The sequence below is a fragment of the Lactuca sativa genome, chromosome 5 (assembly GCF_002870075.4).
Source record: "Lactuca sativa cultivar Salinas chromosome 5, Lsat_Salinas_v11, whole genome shotgun sequence".
NCBI classification, from domain to species: domain Eukaryota; kingdom Viridiplantae; phylum Streptophyta; class Magnoliopsida; order Asterales; family Asteraceae; genus Lactuca; species Lactuca sativa.
The window spans coordinates 28826200-28846296 of record NC_056627.2 but is presented as its reverse complement, the minus strand read 5'-3'; the positions used below and the strand labels follow the sequence as shown (position 1 = coordinate 28846296).

The window sequence follows — 20097 nt, the reverse complement described above, 5'->3', positions numbered from 1 at the left end:
TCTATTTTGAAATATAAAAAAGGATGATGTAAAGCGAAGATGAGATAGGTTTGCTATTAATTCCACGTCAAAGTGCGATGCAGATACAGCGCTCTGGCGCATGTTAGAGTGGGACAGTGAACATGATTGAATTTCGGATACTTGTCTTCTCCAATATATTTTTGTATTTTAAAAATAATTAATTTTGGATCATGGTCCAATCGGATAAGCAAGCAATGCCAAGAAAACGTCAACAACTTTGACTCTCATCTACACCCTACACGTAAGTCACTTATTAACTGCCATCAACGGCTGAGATTAATAACTGCAAATAACAGCCGCCGTACCGATGTACCATAACACATCCCATTTGTCTGTGTGCAAATAATACAAAACCATCTGTTGCTAGTCTCAGTCATCACTTCATCGATCGCTCTAGAGAGAGAAAATGGTGATAGAAGAAGAAAGTCCAAGGAGTCCAGAGGCGAAGCTCGGGATGGAGTTGGAGGAGCTGTGGGACATACAGGAGGCTCAGCTTACTCCGACCGAGAAGCTCAACGCTTGTTTCGAGAGTATTCCTGTTTCTGAATTCCCTCATGCTTCGCCTTCACAAGGTATCTCTGCTTAATTCTTTTGATTTTGATTGATTTTACTTATTCCGATTGGCCCTGATATCGCATATACATCCGTTGATTTAAACCTATTTGGATGACCGTATCGTTTTTTATTATACAGGACGGATTAGATCATATGGTTACAACGACGACTGTGTGATTGGTCTCATATTGCGGATTTTATGTGTAATTAGTTGATCGATACGTATTAGTTCCTAATTTGCTATCGCCTTTTACGCAATATGTGTCATAGTTACCATATTTAGTATGTTGAGTGTAGTAGCGTGCTTCTCATCGTTCTTATCGTCTACTGTGTTTGAAAGTCATAGCATACGGCCAATCGTACCTGATTGAAATTATTTTTAGATTTATGCTGAGAACAATCGAGATGATTTGTGTGTAATTCTATTCCAGATTTCAATCGATCGACAGCTATTCTCATAAGTCTCATCTTCTTTTACGCAATCGATTAGACAAATCAGTTAAACGTAGTGGTGTGCGTGTACCTCTGATCGCTGTTGATATCAGAAATTAAATTCATAACGACTTTTTTTGCAGTAATTGAGATTAAATCGGATGCAAGTCTAGGTGAAGCTGTCCGATTGTTATCCCAAAACAAAATTCTTAGTGCGCCTGTTGTAAACGTCGATGCACCAGAGGATGCTAGTTGGATCGACAGATATCTTGGTATGGTGGAGTTTGCAGGCATCGTCGTGTGGATTCTTCATCAGGTTTGCACACTTGTTTCCTTCAAATTCACCATCATTTTCTCTCAAATATAATTTAAACATCATTTGTGTTAATATCATACAGTCAGAAAAGAATGATGGATCCGATGTATTCTCAAGCACATTAGACAACTCTCTGAGACCTGCTGTTGTTGCAGCAGCTGGTGGAATGTCTTCTCCAAGATATAGAAGCTCACAGCCTGGATCTCCCAAAACCGCTGGAAACTTTTTCGAGTTATTAACTTCCTCCGACTTCTATAAAAACACAAAGGTAGTCAACATGCTTTCTTTTCTTCCATATGGGTTGTGTGCTATTTCTCGCGTTTAACCCCTTTTTCCATATTCCTGTAGGTTAAAGACATCTCAGGATCATTTCGATGGGCCCCATTTCTGGCATTACAAACATCAAACTCGTTTCTCACCATGCTTTTACTCCTCTCAAAGTACAGAATGAAAAGCGTCCCAGTAGTGGATCCAGATGATGGAAAGATCCACAACATCATCACCCAATCTGCTGTGATTCACATGTTGGAAGAATGTGCGGATCTACAATGGTTCAAAAGCTGGGGATCTAAAAAGTTATGTGAACTTGGTCTTCCCTTGATGAACACCAGTGAAGTTATTAAAGTGGATGAAGATGAACCAGTTTTGCAGGCTTTTAGGCTCATGAGACAGAAAGGAATTGGTGGATTACCTGTTGTTAATGGAAACAAACCGGTTGCTAATATTAGTATCCGGGATATTCAATTTCTCCTAATCGCCCCTGAGATTTACAAAGATTACAGGTTAGTGTCTCTTTCTTTTTGAAATCCTTAATTTAATTTTGTGGTCCGATATTTATTATGATTTGTTTTATAACTTGGCAGATCCATCACTGCTAAGAACTTTGTGACGTCAGTTAAGAGGTATTTAGAAGAGAACAAGAAGGCGTCGCCTTTGGTGAGTGGGATGATTACTTGTAGAAAAGATGATACACTTAAAGAAGTGATATTGAAGCTTGATTCGAAAGAGATACATCGTATATATGTGGTGGATGAAGAAGGTGATCTTGAAGGTGTGATAACACTTAGAGATATAATCTCAAGGATTGTGCATGAGCCACGTGGTTACTTTGGTGACTTTTTTGATGGGGTGTTGCCTTTGCCTGCCAACAGCCGGGTTTAAGTTTAACTTTCACTTGTATTGTATTTCTAGTAAAGTTTGTTTGTTTGATGTGTCGTGTTGTGTCTAACAAGAGTGCTAATCTGTTTGAGTTTGTAAGCTTTGTTGAACTTGGTATGTATCATGTCATGTATCTATTTTTTGTTTTGTTTTCAAGGGGTTTGTTTTTGCTTGTGATGTAAATCATTTCAGTTTTGCATTATTTCTAATTCTCAATAAAATACATAATGTAACAACTGTTTTAACTGATTTTCTTCATAATCACATGTAAACAAGTAATTTCCCTCTTATCAGTATTGAAAATTTCCAAATGTGTAGGTATTGATGTACCAAATCCCTTTTTAAGAAAGCTTGAAAAGGCCACACACGATAATAGACAAACATGTGGTTTATGGTTCTTTTAAAAAAAAATTCAGGTACAAAAATAGTGAACAACCAACCATCAGAAGAATTGATTTGGCTCTCAGAAGAAAGAACCAAAAAATGAACAGAAACCATTATAAGAAATGTCACGTTGCCTTTCCTTGATTGGTTTTTGAAAAGGCTAATCACATAAAATAACAACTTACTTTTTTTAAATTCTCATTCATAAGGAATTTATGTTTTCTGTGAAACTGATTTCTTCCATTTTAAACAATACATCTTAATTTTTGTAGTAATGAAATCCAAAGTATATTGCTATTTTGCAGGGGGAAAACAACAAATGCACCATATAGATTCTTGTCCATTTAATTAAACCTTCCTTCAAACTTTTTTCAGTATAAAAATATGGTTCAAATCAGAAGTTTGCATTTAATTAATTTTTGTAGGAATGGATGATGGATAATTTCATTTTTCTTTAATACTCTTTATCTCAGGGTGGTCATGTAGAACACTATAGCCTTAATAATATGCAGATGTTGTCAACAAGTGCAAGATAATATAGTTCAAAAAAATTATTATAATATTCTCCTTTTTCAAAATATGCTTTCACAGTCACAGGCTAACAGCTCCTGTTAGTATCAAAATTCTATTTTTTTTTTCTTTTTCTTGATCAGCAGAAAGGTGGACAAGTCTTGAACCTGTAAATCCACAAGAAAAGGGAAAATATTACTACCAAATTATCAAAGTAAATAAATATGCAACCATGAAAAACATTAGACATACCTTGCAAGAGTGATGCATCCACCCTATGTACTTTTTCTTTTGATATTATTATTCAAAACAAAAGGCTTCCCTTCAAATAAATCCATCACATAATTCTCCAAGTCATCAGGGGAGTATTTTATATACTTCCCTCCATGTCTTCCACTCTCTAATTGACTCCCAAATCTCCCCAAAAAAGCACGATATGCAGGAAGAACTTTCTCTGATATAGAAATCCTAAGTTCTTCCCTTAGCTGATTATCTGGAACCTTCCAAGCTGACTGTAACCTATAAATATCTTCAAAGCATAAATTGAAGTTCTTAAATCTTTCTTTAAGAATCACCTTGAAGGAAGCACTTGAACTCCCACCAATTCCTTCATCTTTCAGACACAACAAAGCTTTGCTCCATGCTGCTCTCAGATAACTTGTGTGCCATTGACGAATCTTGCCACGTCGTTTGCGAATCCATTGATCACCCATGAGTGTTCGAAGCTCTGAATCTTTCACTTTTTGAATAATGTAAAGAATGTTATTCATCAAGAATATGTACCTCATTGCACCATCTTCATATAACGTTGACTTTTCCTCAATGTTTGACTCCAAAGAAGTGATCAGTAACTGTAGACGGGTTCCTACAGGGGAGATAGCTGCAACACATTCACCATTGTCAATTTGTGATGAACCAGAGTCATCTGGCAAGAGGGAGTTTAATGTGTCACTGTAATCCACTAGTAATTTCATGTAATTCATGACATAACGGGTTATTGGATGAATGTCACCACCATGGATAGGTTTAGAGGTTTCAGCCTTTACAGCTTTCTCAAATTCAACAAATGTCCCTACAGCTGACATGCTTAGCCCTTTCAAAACTCCCTTCACTTCGCTGCAAACTAATTCTCCAGAGTCGTATAAAGCTTCTAAATCTTGTGAAGCATCTACAAGAACTTCGTACATGTCAAGAATTCGAAATAATTTCTCTGAAGATCTTACACCAATGGCTACTGCCTCACCAAAGTTCAAGAGCTGCATCACACAACCTTTTGTCGTTTCAACAAAGCAGAGTTCTTGAATAAGTTCTGATTCGTTGAAGACCTGTTCACATAGACGCTTTTCCCCAAATAAGAGAACCCTAACTACAACTTTGATAGCTAAGATCCATTTCTTGGCTTTTTCATCCAAAATCTTCCATTCAATTCTCTGTACCTCTTCGATGCTATGCCTTTCCACGCCCAGAATCGACAAACACTCATCCAGGACATCACGGCGGACGTTACTGTATACCTGGCAGCACTCTTTTTCGTAGCCTGACCTAATCATCCGATCAGCGATGTCTTTAAGCTCCTCTATTGCTTCAACACGAATCAAATCCACACAAAAATCACCGCCTAAGCTTGCACCTCTCTCGTGATGATAGCCGCTCCCTTCTTGTTCGTCCTCTCGAAAACTCTCTACTACGTCTCCTATTTCGCCATTGTTGAAGGTAAAGGAGCGTGAAACTGAACGGACAGATCCGTACAACCGATCTGCGTCTAGAGGAACAGTGTTACGGATCAAAATATGACGAAACTCGTCCTCGAGCCTCGACATAGCCAACTGCAGCGCGTTCTCAGCTCGATCCATGACGTCATCGTCTTCCTCTGATTCGACATTCAGACCTTCCGTCAACTGAATAATCAGATCAACCGCGGCCAAGTACTCTGAAGCCTCTTCAGGACATTCCTCCCACGGCAACGAATTCCTCGACGACGGATTACCGGCACCGCCTGGATCATGTTCAAGAATAATCTTCTCGGCTCTATCAAATTGATTCCTAGTTTTGCTATCATCGGCACCACCGTCCATCAAATCGGAGATGTTTGACAACCGATTATCAAATCGAGAAAGGATCAAGATCATGTCTTCCGTTGCTTGTGTATTCATGTTTAGACTCTTTACAATTTGCTGAGCTGTGGCTAGAACTCTATCTTGCCCTTCCATTGTCGTCGCCATCACCGGACTTTATATGAAGCGTGTATGCTTGTGTCCGTCTGTGTACCTGATTTCCGTTCTACGGCGAATGACGATCAAATGTGTGTGTGTGTGTGTGAAGATCGACCGGTTTTGCAAGTGATATTAAGCAATTGACGAATCCATTCCTCTTCCCACCCACGGTGTACGTTTGTGTTCCGGGATTCTTTTGCGATTCCTTTTTGGCCGGCCTCAACGGGGTTTCGTCACACATTTCGGTGACGGGTTTATAGGAAATATTTTTATAGAGTAAAGACAAAATTACACATTGGTCCTTATGGTTTATAGATTGAAAATATATTTTTGGAGTACATGATCCGGAATACGATATTCTGGAGTACTTTTGTTCTGGACTTATGATTCAGAATACATATTTCTGAAGTATTTGTAACATCGTAAAAATTTAAACAATTTTTCACATTTTAAAAATCATATAATTTCATTCGCATCTACATTTTAAAACATTGTATCATCATTATCTTAATACAAAACCCCAAGATCAAAACATATGAACTCCAGTGTGCGTGTGTACGAGTCATGCCGGCGCCTTCCCGCGATCATCGCTGGTACCTGAAACACAACACATAACACTGTAAGCATAATTGCTTAGTGAGTTCCCCAAAATACCACTCTAACACATATTAGCCACTCGAGGCTATAACTCTATTGACCCTCTGGTCAATGTGTCTCAGTGGAACCTTCCAGTCCCAACTCTCTATGGGCCCTCTTAATGGAACTTATTTTATACCGTTTAGATTATCTAGGAATCTGTGTAGTATTTATCTTTTATATGGATGATAATTATCTTTTCCTTGAAGTGAGTTAGGTTTGTTATCTTTGTTTGGGTCACGTATAAAAGGTCATTCCCCTGTAACTTTTATGATATATAAAAACAGTTGATAAACTCCTTGATTCATCTCTTCCGCTGTCAATTTTATTATGGTATCAGAGCCTACGATCTAGAAGAAACCCTAAAATCCGTCATAAATCATGGCGGGAGACAAACCAACAGGTTCAGGAAAAGAAACCAGTGGGGAGACGATTGATGTCAACTCGCCATACTATATTCACCCGTCTGATTATCCCAAACAGATGCAAGTGAATGATGTCTTGAATGATCACAATTACAACGAATGGAAACAAGAGATGACCAATTTCTTGTTGGCGAAAAACAAGATGGGACTAATCGACGGAACCATCGAGAAACCAGGAGCCGAATCACCGATGTCTCTTGCATGGGTGAGGGCTGACGCTATGATAAAAGGGTGGCTGACGACTGCAATGGAGCGAGAAATAAGGACCAACGTGAGGTATGCGAAGACCTCGTCGGAAATATGGAGAGATTTGGAGGAACGTTTCGAGAAGGAGGGAGCCCCACGAGCATACGAGCTTAAGCAGACCCTAAACGCCATAAGACAAGGAGGTACGACTGTTTCTAATTACTATACCAAGTTGAGATCGATTTGGGATGAGTTGCAACTCGTTCTCCCGACTCCTCGTTGTGCCTATGAAGGATGTAAATGCAATATTGGAAAGATGTTGAACGACCTGAAAGAAAAGGAAAGGACATATGACTTTCTTATGGGTCTGGATGACGATTTTTCGGTGATTCGTACCCAGATCTTAGCGATGAAACCCACACCCCCGTTAAGCACTGTTTACCACCTTCTCGCTGAAGATGAGCAGCAACGAGCAATAACAACAGGGTCAAAGAGGCCGAATGCCGAAGCGACTGCATTTCAAGTTAATCACTCAAATCGCAAGGTTGCTCAACAAAATCAAGGGAGGCAGCAATATCAGTCATCACAACAGCCCTCTGACAAAGGCACTTCAAAATATCAAAAATCAGAAAATGATAAAAAGCAGTATTGTACTTTCTGTTCGAAAGAAGGGCATAACAGAGATGGGTGTTTCAAGATAATCGGCTATCCCGACTGGTGGCCCGGAAAGAAAGACAAACCACGAACCAAGGCAGCATGTGTTGAGCTTGGGCCTAGCCCCATCGCAGGTTTGACTGACGAGCAATATCACTTGTTCGTGAACCATTTTAAGGAGGAAAACATTGTGGACAGTAAAAACACTCAACCAATGGCACATATGGCAGGTAAAATTGATTCTAATTGCGAATGGGTTGTGGATTCAGGTGCTACTGAACACATCACCCATCGAATCGATTTTTTAGAAAATGTCACTAAAAACCCGAAAGAGACACCTGTTGTCATTCCTAACGGTGAAAAGGTGTCTGTTGAGGGAGAAGGTATTCATTTTTTGCCCGGTGGTATTAAAATAAATCGTGTTTTACACGTTCCAGATTTCAATTATAACCTTTTGTCGGTTGGGAGACTTACAAATAGCCTCAATTGTGCCGTTACCTTTTTTCCACGATTTTTTGTGATACAGGATCTGTCAACGAAGCACTTGATTGGTGCGGGTAACTTTTCAGAAGGGTTGTACCGGATGGGGGAGGCAAAGAAGCATCAAGCTCTTATGGTCAATTTTGAAGTTTGGCACGAGCGACTTGGACATCCCTCAAATAAGAAGATTTCTACTTTAGATTTTATTAAAGATGTTTCAAATAAGACTACGAATTGTGATGCCTGTTACAAAGCAAAACACACAAGACTACCTTTTCCACTTAGTACAATAAAGACGATTTCTTGTTTCGAATTAATTCATTGTGATTTGTGGGGAAAATATAGAACTCCTTCGTTAAATAAAGCTTTTTACTTTTTAACCATAGTGGATGATTTTAGTCGTGCAGTGTGGACTTTTCTTCTTAAACACAAAGATGAAGCTAGTACATGTTTAATAGACTTTTGCAGGATGATCAAAACCCAGTTTAATAAAAAAATAAAACGCATACGTTGCGACAACGGGGGAGAATTTGTATCTAATGCCATGCGAGAATTTTATGCAGAGGAAGGGATGGTTCTTGAAACGTCGTGCCCTTACACTCCACAACAAAATGGAGTTGTGGAGCGTAAGCATCGTCATCTTCTCGAGACAGCGCGAGCTCTCAGGTTTGAGGCAAATTTACCAAAGCATTTTTGGGGAGAGTGTATTTTAACTGCTACTTTTGTCATCAATAGAATGCCATCAAAGGTCTTGAATGGGTTGACACCTTATGAGATTCTTTATGGTCAAAAGCCTAGCTATGATAATATGCGAGTATTTGGATGTTTAGCATATTATCGTAGCACAGAAACCGGCGGAGATAAGTTCGAGCCTCGTGGGAGACCGGGAATATTTGTGGGGTATTTACAGGGTGTTAAGGGCTATAAGATTTATGATTTGGAAAGCCATAAAATCATCATATCTAGAGACGTTCGTTTTTTGGAGGATACATTTCCCATGAGTAATTTAGATTATAATGTGGAGTCTGAGGAATGTACTTTTGAAGCAGGCTGCAGGACGCATGAACCCAGCCCGATATACAACAGCGGGCCCATTGTGGAGGAGCCAGCGGATCAACAGGTGGCCATTCCGCCTTCGTTGGAGTCGATGCACGAGCCCGATACAGCGCCGTCAGCACATAATACTCCATCAGTCCAAGATACCTCTCAAGCCCATGATAACGAAATTGACACAAAGTTAAATATTGAAAGTTCTGCTTGCCCAGATAGAACGGCTCGCCCCGACAGAATCAAAAATCCACCAGCTCGGTTCAAAGATTACAACGTGACACTGCCCCCATCCGTCAACCACTCACAAAGTACTCCCAATCAAGTCGCTTCCATAGTACATCCTCTCACTAACTATGTTTCATATGAAAAATTTTCTAACTCTCATAAAGCTTTTCTAGTGGCCATTGTGGCACACAATGAGCCCAAAAGTTTCAAACAGGCCTCTCGTGATCCAGAATGGAGAATGGCCATGCACAAAGAAATAAAAGCTCTTGAGTTGAATGATACGTGGGCGGTAACATATTTACCAAAAGGTAAACGTGCCATAGATTCCAAATGGGTGTACAAAATCAAGTACAAGCCTAACGGAGAAGTTGAAAGGTACAAAGCAAGGCTCGTGGCTAAGGGCTATACACAAATGGAAGGAGTAGATTTTCACGACACTTTCGCACCTGTGGCTAAATTGGTTACAGTTCGTGTCCTTTTAACAATTGCCATCAAGAATGATTGGATAATTAATCAGCTAGATGTGAATAATGCCTTTCTACACGGAGACCTTGAGGAAGAGGTTTATATGAAAATGCCTCAAGGGTTCGGACAGAAAAATGACAACCGAGTTTGCAGACTCAAAAAGTCCATATATGGACTCAAACAAGCCTCTAGAAATTGGTTCTACAAGTTTACCGCTGCTTTACAAATTCTTGGTTTCGCTCCATCTCATGCGGATCCTTCGTTGTTCACCTTCAAAAGTGGAACTATTTTTGTTGCAGCTTTGATCTATGTTGATGATGTCATTGTTGTGGGCAATGATAGTACAAAAATTGAAGAAACGAAACGATATCTTGATGAACAGTTTAGTATTAAAGATCTTGGAGATCTTAAATACTTTCTCGGCATCGAAGTGGCTCGAACAAAGGAAGGTCTTGTCCTAAGTCAACGCAAGTATTCTATCGATATTCTTGAGGATGCAGGTTTACTTGGTTGTCGTCCTAGCCGGTTCCCTATGGAACAACATTTAAAATTAGATAAAGGTGATGAAGAAGAACGTGTGGATGTAGGCAGGTATAGGCGTTTGGTTGGACGATTACTTTATTTACAAGCTACTCGCCCAGACCTTTCTTATTCAGTGAGCATACTCAGTCAATTTGTTTCTGACCCACGACAAAGTCATTGGGATGCTGCCATGCGTGTGCTACGTTATCTAAAGTTTACGTTGGGGCAGGGAATTCTTCTATCTAAAGGTGAGGGAAATGATATCATGGCTTATAGTGATTCGGACTGGCTGGGATGTCCGTTCTCGAGGAGGTCAAGAACGGGTTATTTATTGTTACTGGGTGGCGCTCCTGTTTCTTGGAAGTCGAAGAAACAGTCTGTGGTATCTCGTTCGTCTGCAGAGGCTGAATACCGAGCTATGGCCACCACAGTTAGTGAAGTGTTGTGGATGCGATGGTTGTTGTCTGAGCTTGGCTTTCCTGTTCCTTCACCTACCAAGCTTTTCTGTGACAATCAGTCAGCTCGCCACATTGCTCATAATCCAGTTTTCCATGAGCGTACCAAACATGTGGAAATGGATTGCTACTTTGTTCGAGAAAGAGTCGAGTCTCAAGAGATTGAACCAGTTGCCATTCATACAACAAATCAGTTAGCAGACCTTCTTACTAAACCACTTGGATCTGAAAGACTTCAAGCCTTGGCTGTCAAGTTGGGCATTTGTAATCTACATGCTCCAACTTGAGGGGGAGTAATGGAACTTATTTTATACCGTTTAGATTATCTAGGAATCTGTGTAGTATTTATCTTTTATATGGATGATAATTATCTTTTCCTTGAAGTCAGTTAGGTTTGTTATCTTTGTTTGGGTCACGTATAAAAGGTCATTCCCCTGTAACTTTTATGATATATAAAAACAGTTGATAAACTCCTTGATTCATCTCTTCCGCTGTCAATTTTATTACCTCTGGCCCTAACTCTATGGACCCATTGGTCCTACTCTGTATACTCTGAATCATGCATATCACATATCACAATAAATCTTAACACATAAATAACATGCAAATATATTGCCCCATAACTCTAAAATACACTGTCACATATCTCTGTACCACACTAGGTAAAGTATAGTGAGAAAACTCACCTCAGATGTCTCGGTAAATCTCTGACTCGGTAGAAATACGATTTAGCCTCCGACTAATCACATAAAGTAAATATTCTCATAAATATAACTCTCGGGACTAAACTCAACCCTCTCTTGGCACCCTCAGAAGGCAAAAGACTATTTTACCCCTCTTTTGGCTCAAAGGCCACATTGTTGACCAAATCCTAAAAGTCAACGGTCAAACTTTGACCCGACTCGTCGAGTGCACTTGGGCGACTCGGCGAGTCTACACGTGTCCACTAACTCTCTAGTCTCGCTTGGCACGTCGAGTTCCTCCCTTTGCTCGACGAGTCACACCTGTCATGAATCGTGGGGCCACCTCGACTCAACTCGCCAAGTCTCAAGATCAACTCGGCGATTTCCACTTTGAACTCCAGTCCTCTAACCCCCCTCTGACTCACTAAGTTATTCCGCCAACTCGGCAAGTCCACTCACTGAGTGATTTACGGGAAACCCTAACCCTACTCGCCGAGTATGCCCTTGGACTCGGCGAGTTCATGCCATGCACAAACTCAAATGGCCTCCTAAGGTCAGATCTGTTCCTTTGATCCATAGATCTGACCTTCCCAAGCCTGATAAACACGTAAAGTTTGAATCTTGACACTCATGGGACGTCTAGGAGGCTTCACTTGGTGATTTAGCCCCAAAAGTAACATCCTTAGCTCAACACCTCCATAGCTCAACATAAAGCAAGTTGAGATAAGCTCTTTAGACCATTATGGGTCCAGATCTGAAGTCTCAAAGTGAATAAGGGCCATATCCTCACAATTTTCTTCCAATAAAGGTCATAAAACTCTACATCTATCGATTCCTTCAACAAAACAGATAAAGGGGCGATATAATACCTCAAAGATGAAGTCTCTTGCTCGAAATCCACAGATGCACAACCTCCTTGGTCTCCTCTAAGCTGGAATCACCTCCTTCTTGCAAGAATCAACTTCAAAGATCAAGAAATGGCTCCTTTCCTCTCACAAACGCTCTAGCTCCTTTAGGGTTTCTCTCTGGGGTTTGGTAGCCGCAAATGACGGCCCTAAGGGCCTTTAAATAGGTCCCAAACCTAGGAAATTAGGGTTTCATTAAACAGCGTGGACTCGCCGAGTCCACTCATGAACTCGTCGAGTCCAGTCATGAACCCGGATAAGAATATGCGACCCTACTCGGCGAGTTTAAGCACCAACTCGCCGAGTCCCTTCACAACCTCCAAAAAAATAAAATAATAAAATAATATACCTGGGAATCCGGATGTTATAGTATTTATGATTTTGTTCCGAAGTGGGTGCCGGTTGGTGGAAATTTGGTCCGGAATCTAACACTTCGTACCTTCCAGACTGAAAAAGTGTATTTTAGACTGAAGTCTGGAACGGCCATACATTCTGGAGTGTTATTCTGGAGAGCTAGAGTTAGGGTTTTATATGTTTTTGTTCCAAATATGCAATACATTTGTGTGTTCAATACTTTCCATAAACGTTCCAGAATGAATACATATATGGGTTTTTTTCGAGTTCCCATTTCTAGTGGAGGGCAATGGCAGCGCATCAACGGATGTATGCAGTATCTTGCTCCAGATTACACATGCTTTGGTGTCGATATAAACAATGATATCATCTTCGTTGGGGTAGTTACGTTGGTGGCTTCCAATTCCAGGTTACACACTAATCAAATTTGTCTATCTTTTCAATGTCCTATATCAAATATAGTTATGCATATTCTTGATGATAATGATGTTAACATGGTACAATTGTTTGTTGTTAATAATGTTATGGAAAGCGGTACTAATTGATTTCCTAAAGAAAATCATACTGGAAATGGTTCTTCCGATGTTGGAAGTAACCAAATTTGTAATTTATTACCTATGACAAAACCAACTATGTTCCTTCTTACAATGACCCTATACATGGGGGTGATTATAGGTCTAAAAGTAAGACTGTTGTTTATGCTGACCTTACTGTTAATTTTGGTGAATCTGTGAATGATGAGGCAAAACTAATGATGTTGGTTGATGATGGTAATATATTTCCACATGGAGAGCCATTTGAACATTTTTCAAAGTTACACTGAATTTGATAGGGATGATCATGAAGATGGAGAGGAGGAAACTGATCCCTTACAACCCCGAAAAGCACAACAACAAAATTTTCCTTTTTATTTTTTTGATTCTGAATAAACACATCCCACCCATTCGGGTATGCATGAACCTTTACTATTGCCCGAATTAGCTCAACAAAATTATAAGGGGGCCACAACGCACAACTATAATTCCTATCTGAAGTTATACCAAATATTAAAAAACAAATAAGCACTTAAGGTTAATTTAGGATTCAAATTGTTAGTGAAGGTTTCCAATATAAAGTGAAAAAATCCACAAAAGACAGGTTTGAAGCTGTTTGCTATATGGATAATTGTGACTAGCGGATTAGGGAAACAAAACATAATACTACCGATACATTTCAAGTGGTTAAGACATCGGAGAAACACACTTACTCAAACACACAACTACGTCCCCATCACCGACAAGCCAACAAAAAGGTATTTGGGTCACTTATTGAAGGGCATATTAGCTGATAGTACCGGTAATCTGTTGTGGTGGAAACAGATACAATGAACTTTAAATGAGTGTCTTTGTGTACATATTTCATATTGGCAAGCATGGAATGCTAAAATGTATGCTCTAAATCTATTGAGAAGGACCCTTGAAGAAAGCTTTCTAAGACTACCTTTATACTATTACAACTTAGAGAAGAAGAATCCAGGGACGGTTACACATATAAAGACGAGTGATGATAACAAATTTGAATACTTTTTCGTGGCTATCGGTTATGCGGTAATATATTTTATATACCTACTTCTTTATATTTAATGTTCATACAGATGTGTTCACTTTAATTAGATTATAAATTACTTTATAGGTTCGAGCATTTCAAAGATGTTTGTGTCTTGTTATTATCATTGATGACACACGCCTTTAAGGGAAATACTTGGGCACCATGTTCCTAGTAGTAGGCATGGATGTTAATAACCAAATCCTCCCTATTGCATTTGGTGTTGGGAAAACGAAAAGTGGAGAGTCATAGATTTGGTTTTTATCAAGACTCAAAGAATGTATTGGGGACATGCTATATTTGGTTATCATATCATATAAAGCAAATTCAATTAAAATGGTCATTCAAGTCGTGTTCCCGAATGCATATCACAGACTCTGTTGTCGCCATTTGTTTATTAATACTAGGCGAATGCCCGCGCGTTGCGCAGAAACACCTATATAGTTGAAGTCTTTACAAATATACGTTTTTTTAAATATAACAATAACGTTGTTGTTAAATTTGTTAGAATAATTTGTATACTAAATTGATATAATATATTTATTATTTTGAATTATATGATAATATATACATATATTATAACTGCATAATCTCAATCGTTTGAATGACTTCTACTCGCAAGTTACATATGAATAAAATTAAATATATTATATGGTTTAATGTTATTTATAGTTGTTGTTATTGTTAATAACTTTTTAAAATTTATTTGCTTAATATTTTAATTTCTATCATTATAATTATTTAAAACATCAAACATTGTTTTTTGATTTTAAAGGTAACAATATAATCATTTATATAAAGTTATTTTTAACTATTGTTATTGTAAGTTATTTTAAGTTACTTATTTGAAAAACTTTTAACAATTATAAAAATATCTTTAAGAAATATTTTAGTTAAATTGAGATACAATTTAGTTTTTTCATTTTTCACTACAATTTATACTTTTAACTATTTACAAAATATTATTTGGTTTTTTAAGTGGAACTGAAATTTATATTTAAGGTGACATTGTAATGTTATATTTAAATTAACAATTTAAGTATATTTTTCAAACTGTTCAAAAGTTGTAGCTTTAAACTGATAATGGTTTACATACAACACTATTTTTAATCTAATAAATTAAGTATAATAAGTTAAAAGTTAAATACATAACTTTATAAGTAGAAGTAAAAGATGTTATTTTAAAATTGAAATTTAGTTTATTTATGATTACACTTTAGGTTTGATATTTATTTAACCTTATTAACCAACATATAAACATTATTAGAAAGACACTATAATTTATCACTTTTAATTATTTACAAAATGATTTTTGGGTTGTTTAAGTTAAACCAAAATTTATATTTAAGTTGACCCTGTAATGTTATATTTAAATTAATAATTTAAGTATTTTATACAAATTGTTCCAAAATTGTATCTTAAAAATAATAATAGTTTACATCCAACAATATATTAAAACTAATAAATTAAGTATAATATGTTAAAAGTTAAAAAAACATAACTTTATGAGTAGAAGTAAAGATATTATTTTAATATTGATATTTAATTTATATATGATTACACTTTAGGTTTGATATTTATTTAACCTTATTAACCGACTTATAATTATTATTAGAAAGAAATTGAAAAGTCATGGGAGTTTCAAATGAATGTGGTGAAAGGAAAAATGCTTCCTTTATAAGTATATATAGATATAGATATAGATATAGATATAGATGAGAGCAAAGATCGCCAAGCAAAAGAGAACAAAAATTTTGTTTTGGGAGGATGCAAAGGCTTACCGAGAGTCTGATTTTAAAGAAAGCTTGGGCAGGCTATGTCGTGCACTGAACGATGATTGTCAGACATGGCTAGACATGATCGATAACGAGAGATAGGCAAGGTCGTGTTTCCTTATGGTTTGGTACAATATTATGGCATCAAACAGTGCCGAGTCCTTCAATGCATTATCAAGAGACGTAATGACGGAGGTAAGTGTTTCCCTATATTTTAATACTTCAATGATAATGATAGTGTAATTTACTGTGCATGAAAACATATACATAAATGTTTGTTATAGCTGAAAGAAAAAAAGATGTTACTGAGTATGCTGAGAAGGTCATCGACAGGAGGATCAACAAATCCTCTGTTTTTCGGGTATACCAGATTGATCAGAGCATATATGAGGTGACTGAACAAATGAAAAATGGTATAGCAAACTTGTAAAGTTGTTAATGCACGCATGGGAAATGGAAATTGTCGGGTATACCTTGTACTCATGGTATGGCGGTATTTAAGGAACTGCGATATCAACACTATAGTGCATGGCTGTCATCGTACTTCACAATGGAAACATATCGATCAACATGTGTAAAGGTTGTGTTTCCCGTGCCAGTTCCAACTGAATATGAAGAACCGACTGAAGTCATGGTTGTTTTCCACCATTGATGGACAAATGACAGTCGAACGACCTAAAAACCACAACCGTATCCTATCCCAAGGTGAAGGTCTGATTCAAAAAAATGTAAGTCGTTGCCAAAGGATTGGTCACGCAAGCAGAAACCATGACGCTCCGTTTCCCGCAGATTAAACAAAAAGTGAATCTTCAAGTATGACCAAGTCAAGTGGAAAAAGTAATGTTAAGTCTAAGAGTAGACATACTAGTAAAAAAAAGTAGCCAACAGTACGATATTGTTGATTTAAAAAACCAATATTGATGTTTGTACGATATCATAATATTCTACAAAATATTGTTCGGAAGGATAAACTTGTTTTGCTACATCTTCAAAAGGAAATTGTTTTAAAACATTGACAAAAAAACACCATAACTAAAACATTCGCATAATATGCAACATGTATCCACTGGACACTCTCAATCCACCACCTAGCAACACGATCCTGCGCAGTAGGCTGCACCAACGTTGGGGGGGGGGGGTGCTACATAAAAAACAATATATAAAGGTTAATCTTAAGTTTTTATATATCATATCAACTTATAAATTATAAGGTGGACTAAACTACATATATTAGTAACATCGAGATTATGTTGACAATAAGGTGCATGCAAACGGCTAATCCTATGGTATGAAACTGTCTAAGGGATAACCCCTATTATAGGGGAATCAACTATACTGCTGTTGGGAAATGTCTCTAAGATCCAGATTGTAACACCCGGTTCCGAATCGCTTCATTATTTGGGGATGTGGCACGATTAGCAGTTATCATAAGGCTTGCGGCCTTAGGGAAGAAAGGATTTGGCCCTTTTTGGATGATGGTGCTAAAGTTTAACTGATCCGCGTGTTCGATGGTGTTTCGGAGCCCAAGGGCATGATCGTAATTTGGCAGTTCGGGCCTTTACGAATTTCGGGTTTTTGATCGAGAAGTTTTAAGGCTAATGTGAGTTATTAGAAGTGTAGGACTTCTCTTCACCTTTCCATGGATATAAAGTTCGTCGGAAATAGACTTAAGATGAAGGAGTTATGACCATGTAAAGTTTTAGAGTTTTGGGAGGTCATCTAGTACGCGGGGCGTACTACATATGTACGCGGGGTGTATCAAGTTAAATGATTGCGGGTGGACATAAAGTACGTTGGGCGTACTAAGGGGTACGCGAGGCGTACTCCCTTCATCACAAAACCCTAATTTTTTGGGGTTTTACCCTATATAAGTAGCATATTAACCTTCCTCTGGTCATTTTGGGTCATCCTCCACCCCTCTTATCATTCGTTGATAACTTAGAGTGCTTGGAGTGAGTGTTGAACCTTGGAAGAGAGTTGGTAGTGGCTTGTGCAAGAGAAAGAAAACGTTGAAGACTAAATATTTGTGACAACCCGAAATTTCTATCTTGTAAAGCCATTCAATTCAATCAAAAGTCAGACCTGCTTCTGCTATCTTTTAGCATTGTTTAGGGTCTGTTTGAGTGTTCTAAGCCTAGTACATTCAAGGATTGGGTGTCAGGATGTATATGCTAAAGTTCATTGTGTTGCATTCAAGCCGGAAACTCCATCACAAGGAGTTTACGGCCGCAAACTAGAGTTTACCGCTGTAAACTCTTGTTTGGCCGTGAACTACCTCCTTAAATATGATATTCCTTCATTTTTCTTCACTTCTCACACTTCCAAGTCAATAAAACTCATTTCACTCTCAATTATCATCAAGAACACTTCTATTTATCGTCAAATTTGTAAGTGATTCTTTCTATATTAGGTGATATCCTTTTTGATCTAGTAAAACCCCATGATTTCATCCGTTAATTCATCTCTTTTTGGAGTTGGATCTTCAAGAACACCAAGAACACACGCTAGTTTCTTTGGGCCATAAACACCCTTTCAAGCTTCCAAATTGTAAGTATCATTTCCATATACTAGTTATCTATTAGAAGCTCTTGATTAGCATCCAAGGAACAACCATTTTAGCATGAAAATCAAGAGTTTACGGCCGCAAACTCTTCATATGGCCATAAAACCTTTATGTCATGGCCGTAAACACCATATTGGTCGTAAACACACTCTTGTGTGGCCGTAAACACCTTTTGTACAATCATATGTGATTGTAACATTTCATTCCAAGTGTTTCCTAGTCCTTAAGGTCATTCCTTAACATGATTAGTTGTTATATACACTAGTTATATATATATATATATATATATATATATATATATATATATATATATATATATATGGTTATATGTGTAATAGGATCAATTTGTGCTTCGGGACTCCTATTGTGATCTCAAGCATCCTATATCTATCTTCCATTCGAATCACTCACTACAGGTGAGTTCATACCCCTAACTTATCTTTTAAATGATTTTAAATGCTTTATGGGGGGGGGGGGGAATACAAGTAGAAAACTTATAGTTTTATAATCAATCACACGTGATTTATAACTATCAAAACAAGAGATTTCTTATACTTCAAAGTGTGTTATCAAACAAACTATTTCATATCATTTTATAAATTGACATCAAGTCATCAATAACCATTCAAATGGTTAAAACTCTTTTATATAATAAACTCTTTATCGTTTTGCAAGACTCTTTTAAACTTATATGCTGACAAAATCATGTCTATATAGGTATAGTTATATAAATAAGGTTGAAAGGGCTTAGGACTGATAACTCGCTTTATTTCTTGTTCCTTGTTTGGTTGTGGACTTAGGGTATCGGTTGTTTGTCCGAATGTCGTTTAAATCTTAGTTATATATTATGTATATGTATGTAATTATAAAAATACTTAAAATCAGTTCAACACCTTTGGGTAGCAAAGGTGTAAAAACATGAACAATCATTCAATTACAGAGCTTACTAATAAACTATAATAGGTATATATAGTTTAGGATAATAATACTTACTATTTCTAGAACAATGAAACTTACAAGAGTCAGTTCAAACATACAATAACAAGAACAGAAAGGAACATACGATAACAAGAATAGAAAGAAACATACAATAACAATAATAGAAAGAAACATACGATAACATGAACATAAATGAACATACAATAACAAGAAATAGAAAGGAACATACATCCTTTAACAAGAACAAGATAACATTAATGTGAAACTACTTCATGGCTTAGCAATATACTTGTTAGGTCGCGTTTTGTAACCAAAGGCTCCTAGAGGGAGAGCGGGCATTGTGTGTATAGATCTATACAGGACTGAAAATCCCGCATCCTGAATGTTCGCTACAGTTTGGCCGGCCAGGCCAAGGGGTGACAAATGTCACATCGGTTTCGATGCCAGCTGTCACACCCCTGAACCAGACGGCAGAAACGTCCGAGGGCTCGCGTGAATTTGGGTTTTGAGCATTCTAACACTCCTAAGTGTACATGCAACCCTAAATACCTTGGATCTGTGTTTTCTCTATTATACATGCAATTATGAACATCCAAGGTATTATCCT

General features: G+C 37.6%; 2 protein-coding genes across 3 annotated transcripts; one reads left to right on the top strand and one right to left on the bottom strand.

Annotated features, from left to right (window-relative positions):
• Nucleotides 1-374: 374 nt before the first annotated feature.
• LOC111880513 (SNF1-related protein kinase regulatory subunit gamma-1) lies at nt 375-2638 on the top strand. 2 transcript variants are annotated; one of them, XM_023876940.3, is made up of 6 exons: nt 453-593; nt 715-779; nt 1152-1324; nt 1407-1592; nt 1673-2106; nt 2188-2638. In XM_023876940.3, exons 2-6 carry the CDS (start codon nt 776-778, stop codon nt 2483-2485), a joined length of 1095 nt encoding a protein of 364 aa, XP_023732708.1. In that variant the 5' UTR covers nt 453-593; nt 715-775; the 3' UTR covers nt 2486-2638. The 2 variants fall into 2 exon arrangements, with proteins under 2 accessions (XP_023732707.1, XP_023732708.1); XM_023876939.3 differs by lacking the exon at nt 715-779 and having other exon boundaries at nt 375-593.
• A 766-nt stretch (nt 2639-3404) lies between these two features.
• LOC111880512 (exocyst complex component EXO70B1) lies at nt 3405-5842 on the bottom strand. Its single transcript, XM_023876938.2, has 2 exons — nt 3629-5842; nt 3405-3543 (listed from the first exon to the last, which is right to left on the bottom strand). Exon 1 carries the CDS (start codon nt 5596-5598, stop codon nt 3652-3654), a length of 1947 nt encoding a protein of 648 aa, XP_023732706.1. The 5' UTR covers nt 5599-5842; the 3' UTR covers nt 3405-3543; nt 3629-3651.
• Between the last annotated feature and the right edge of the window lie 14255 nt (nt 5843-20097).

Bases quoted from the DNA above. Each gene is read 5' to 3' on its own strand.
- LOC111880513 (XM_023876939.3), top strand. From the start codon at position 428: ATGGTGATAGAAGAAGAAAGTCCAAGGAGTCCAGAGGCGAAGCTCGGG. The intron at 1,593-1,672 runs GTAGTCAACATG...ATATTCCTGTAG, and splicing joins ACTTCTATAAAAACACAAAG to GTTAAAGACATCTCAGGATC. The intron at 2,107-2,187 runs GTTAGTGTCTCT...ATAACTTGGCAG, and splicing joins GAGATTTACAAAGATTACAG to ATCCATCACTGCTAAGAACT.
- LOC111880512 (XM_023876938.2), bottom strand. From the start codon at position 5,598: ATGGCGACGACAATGGAAGGGCAAGATAGAGTTCTAGCCACAGCTCAG.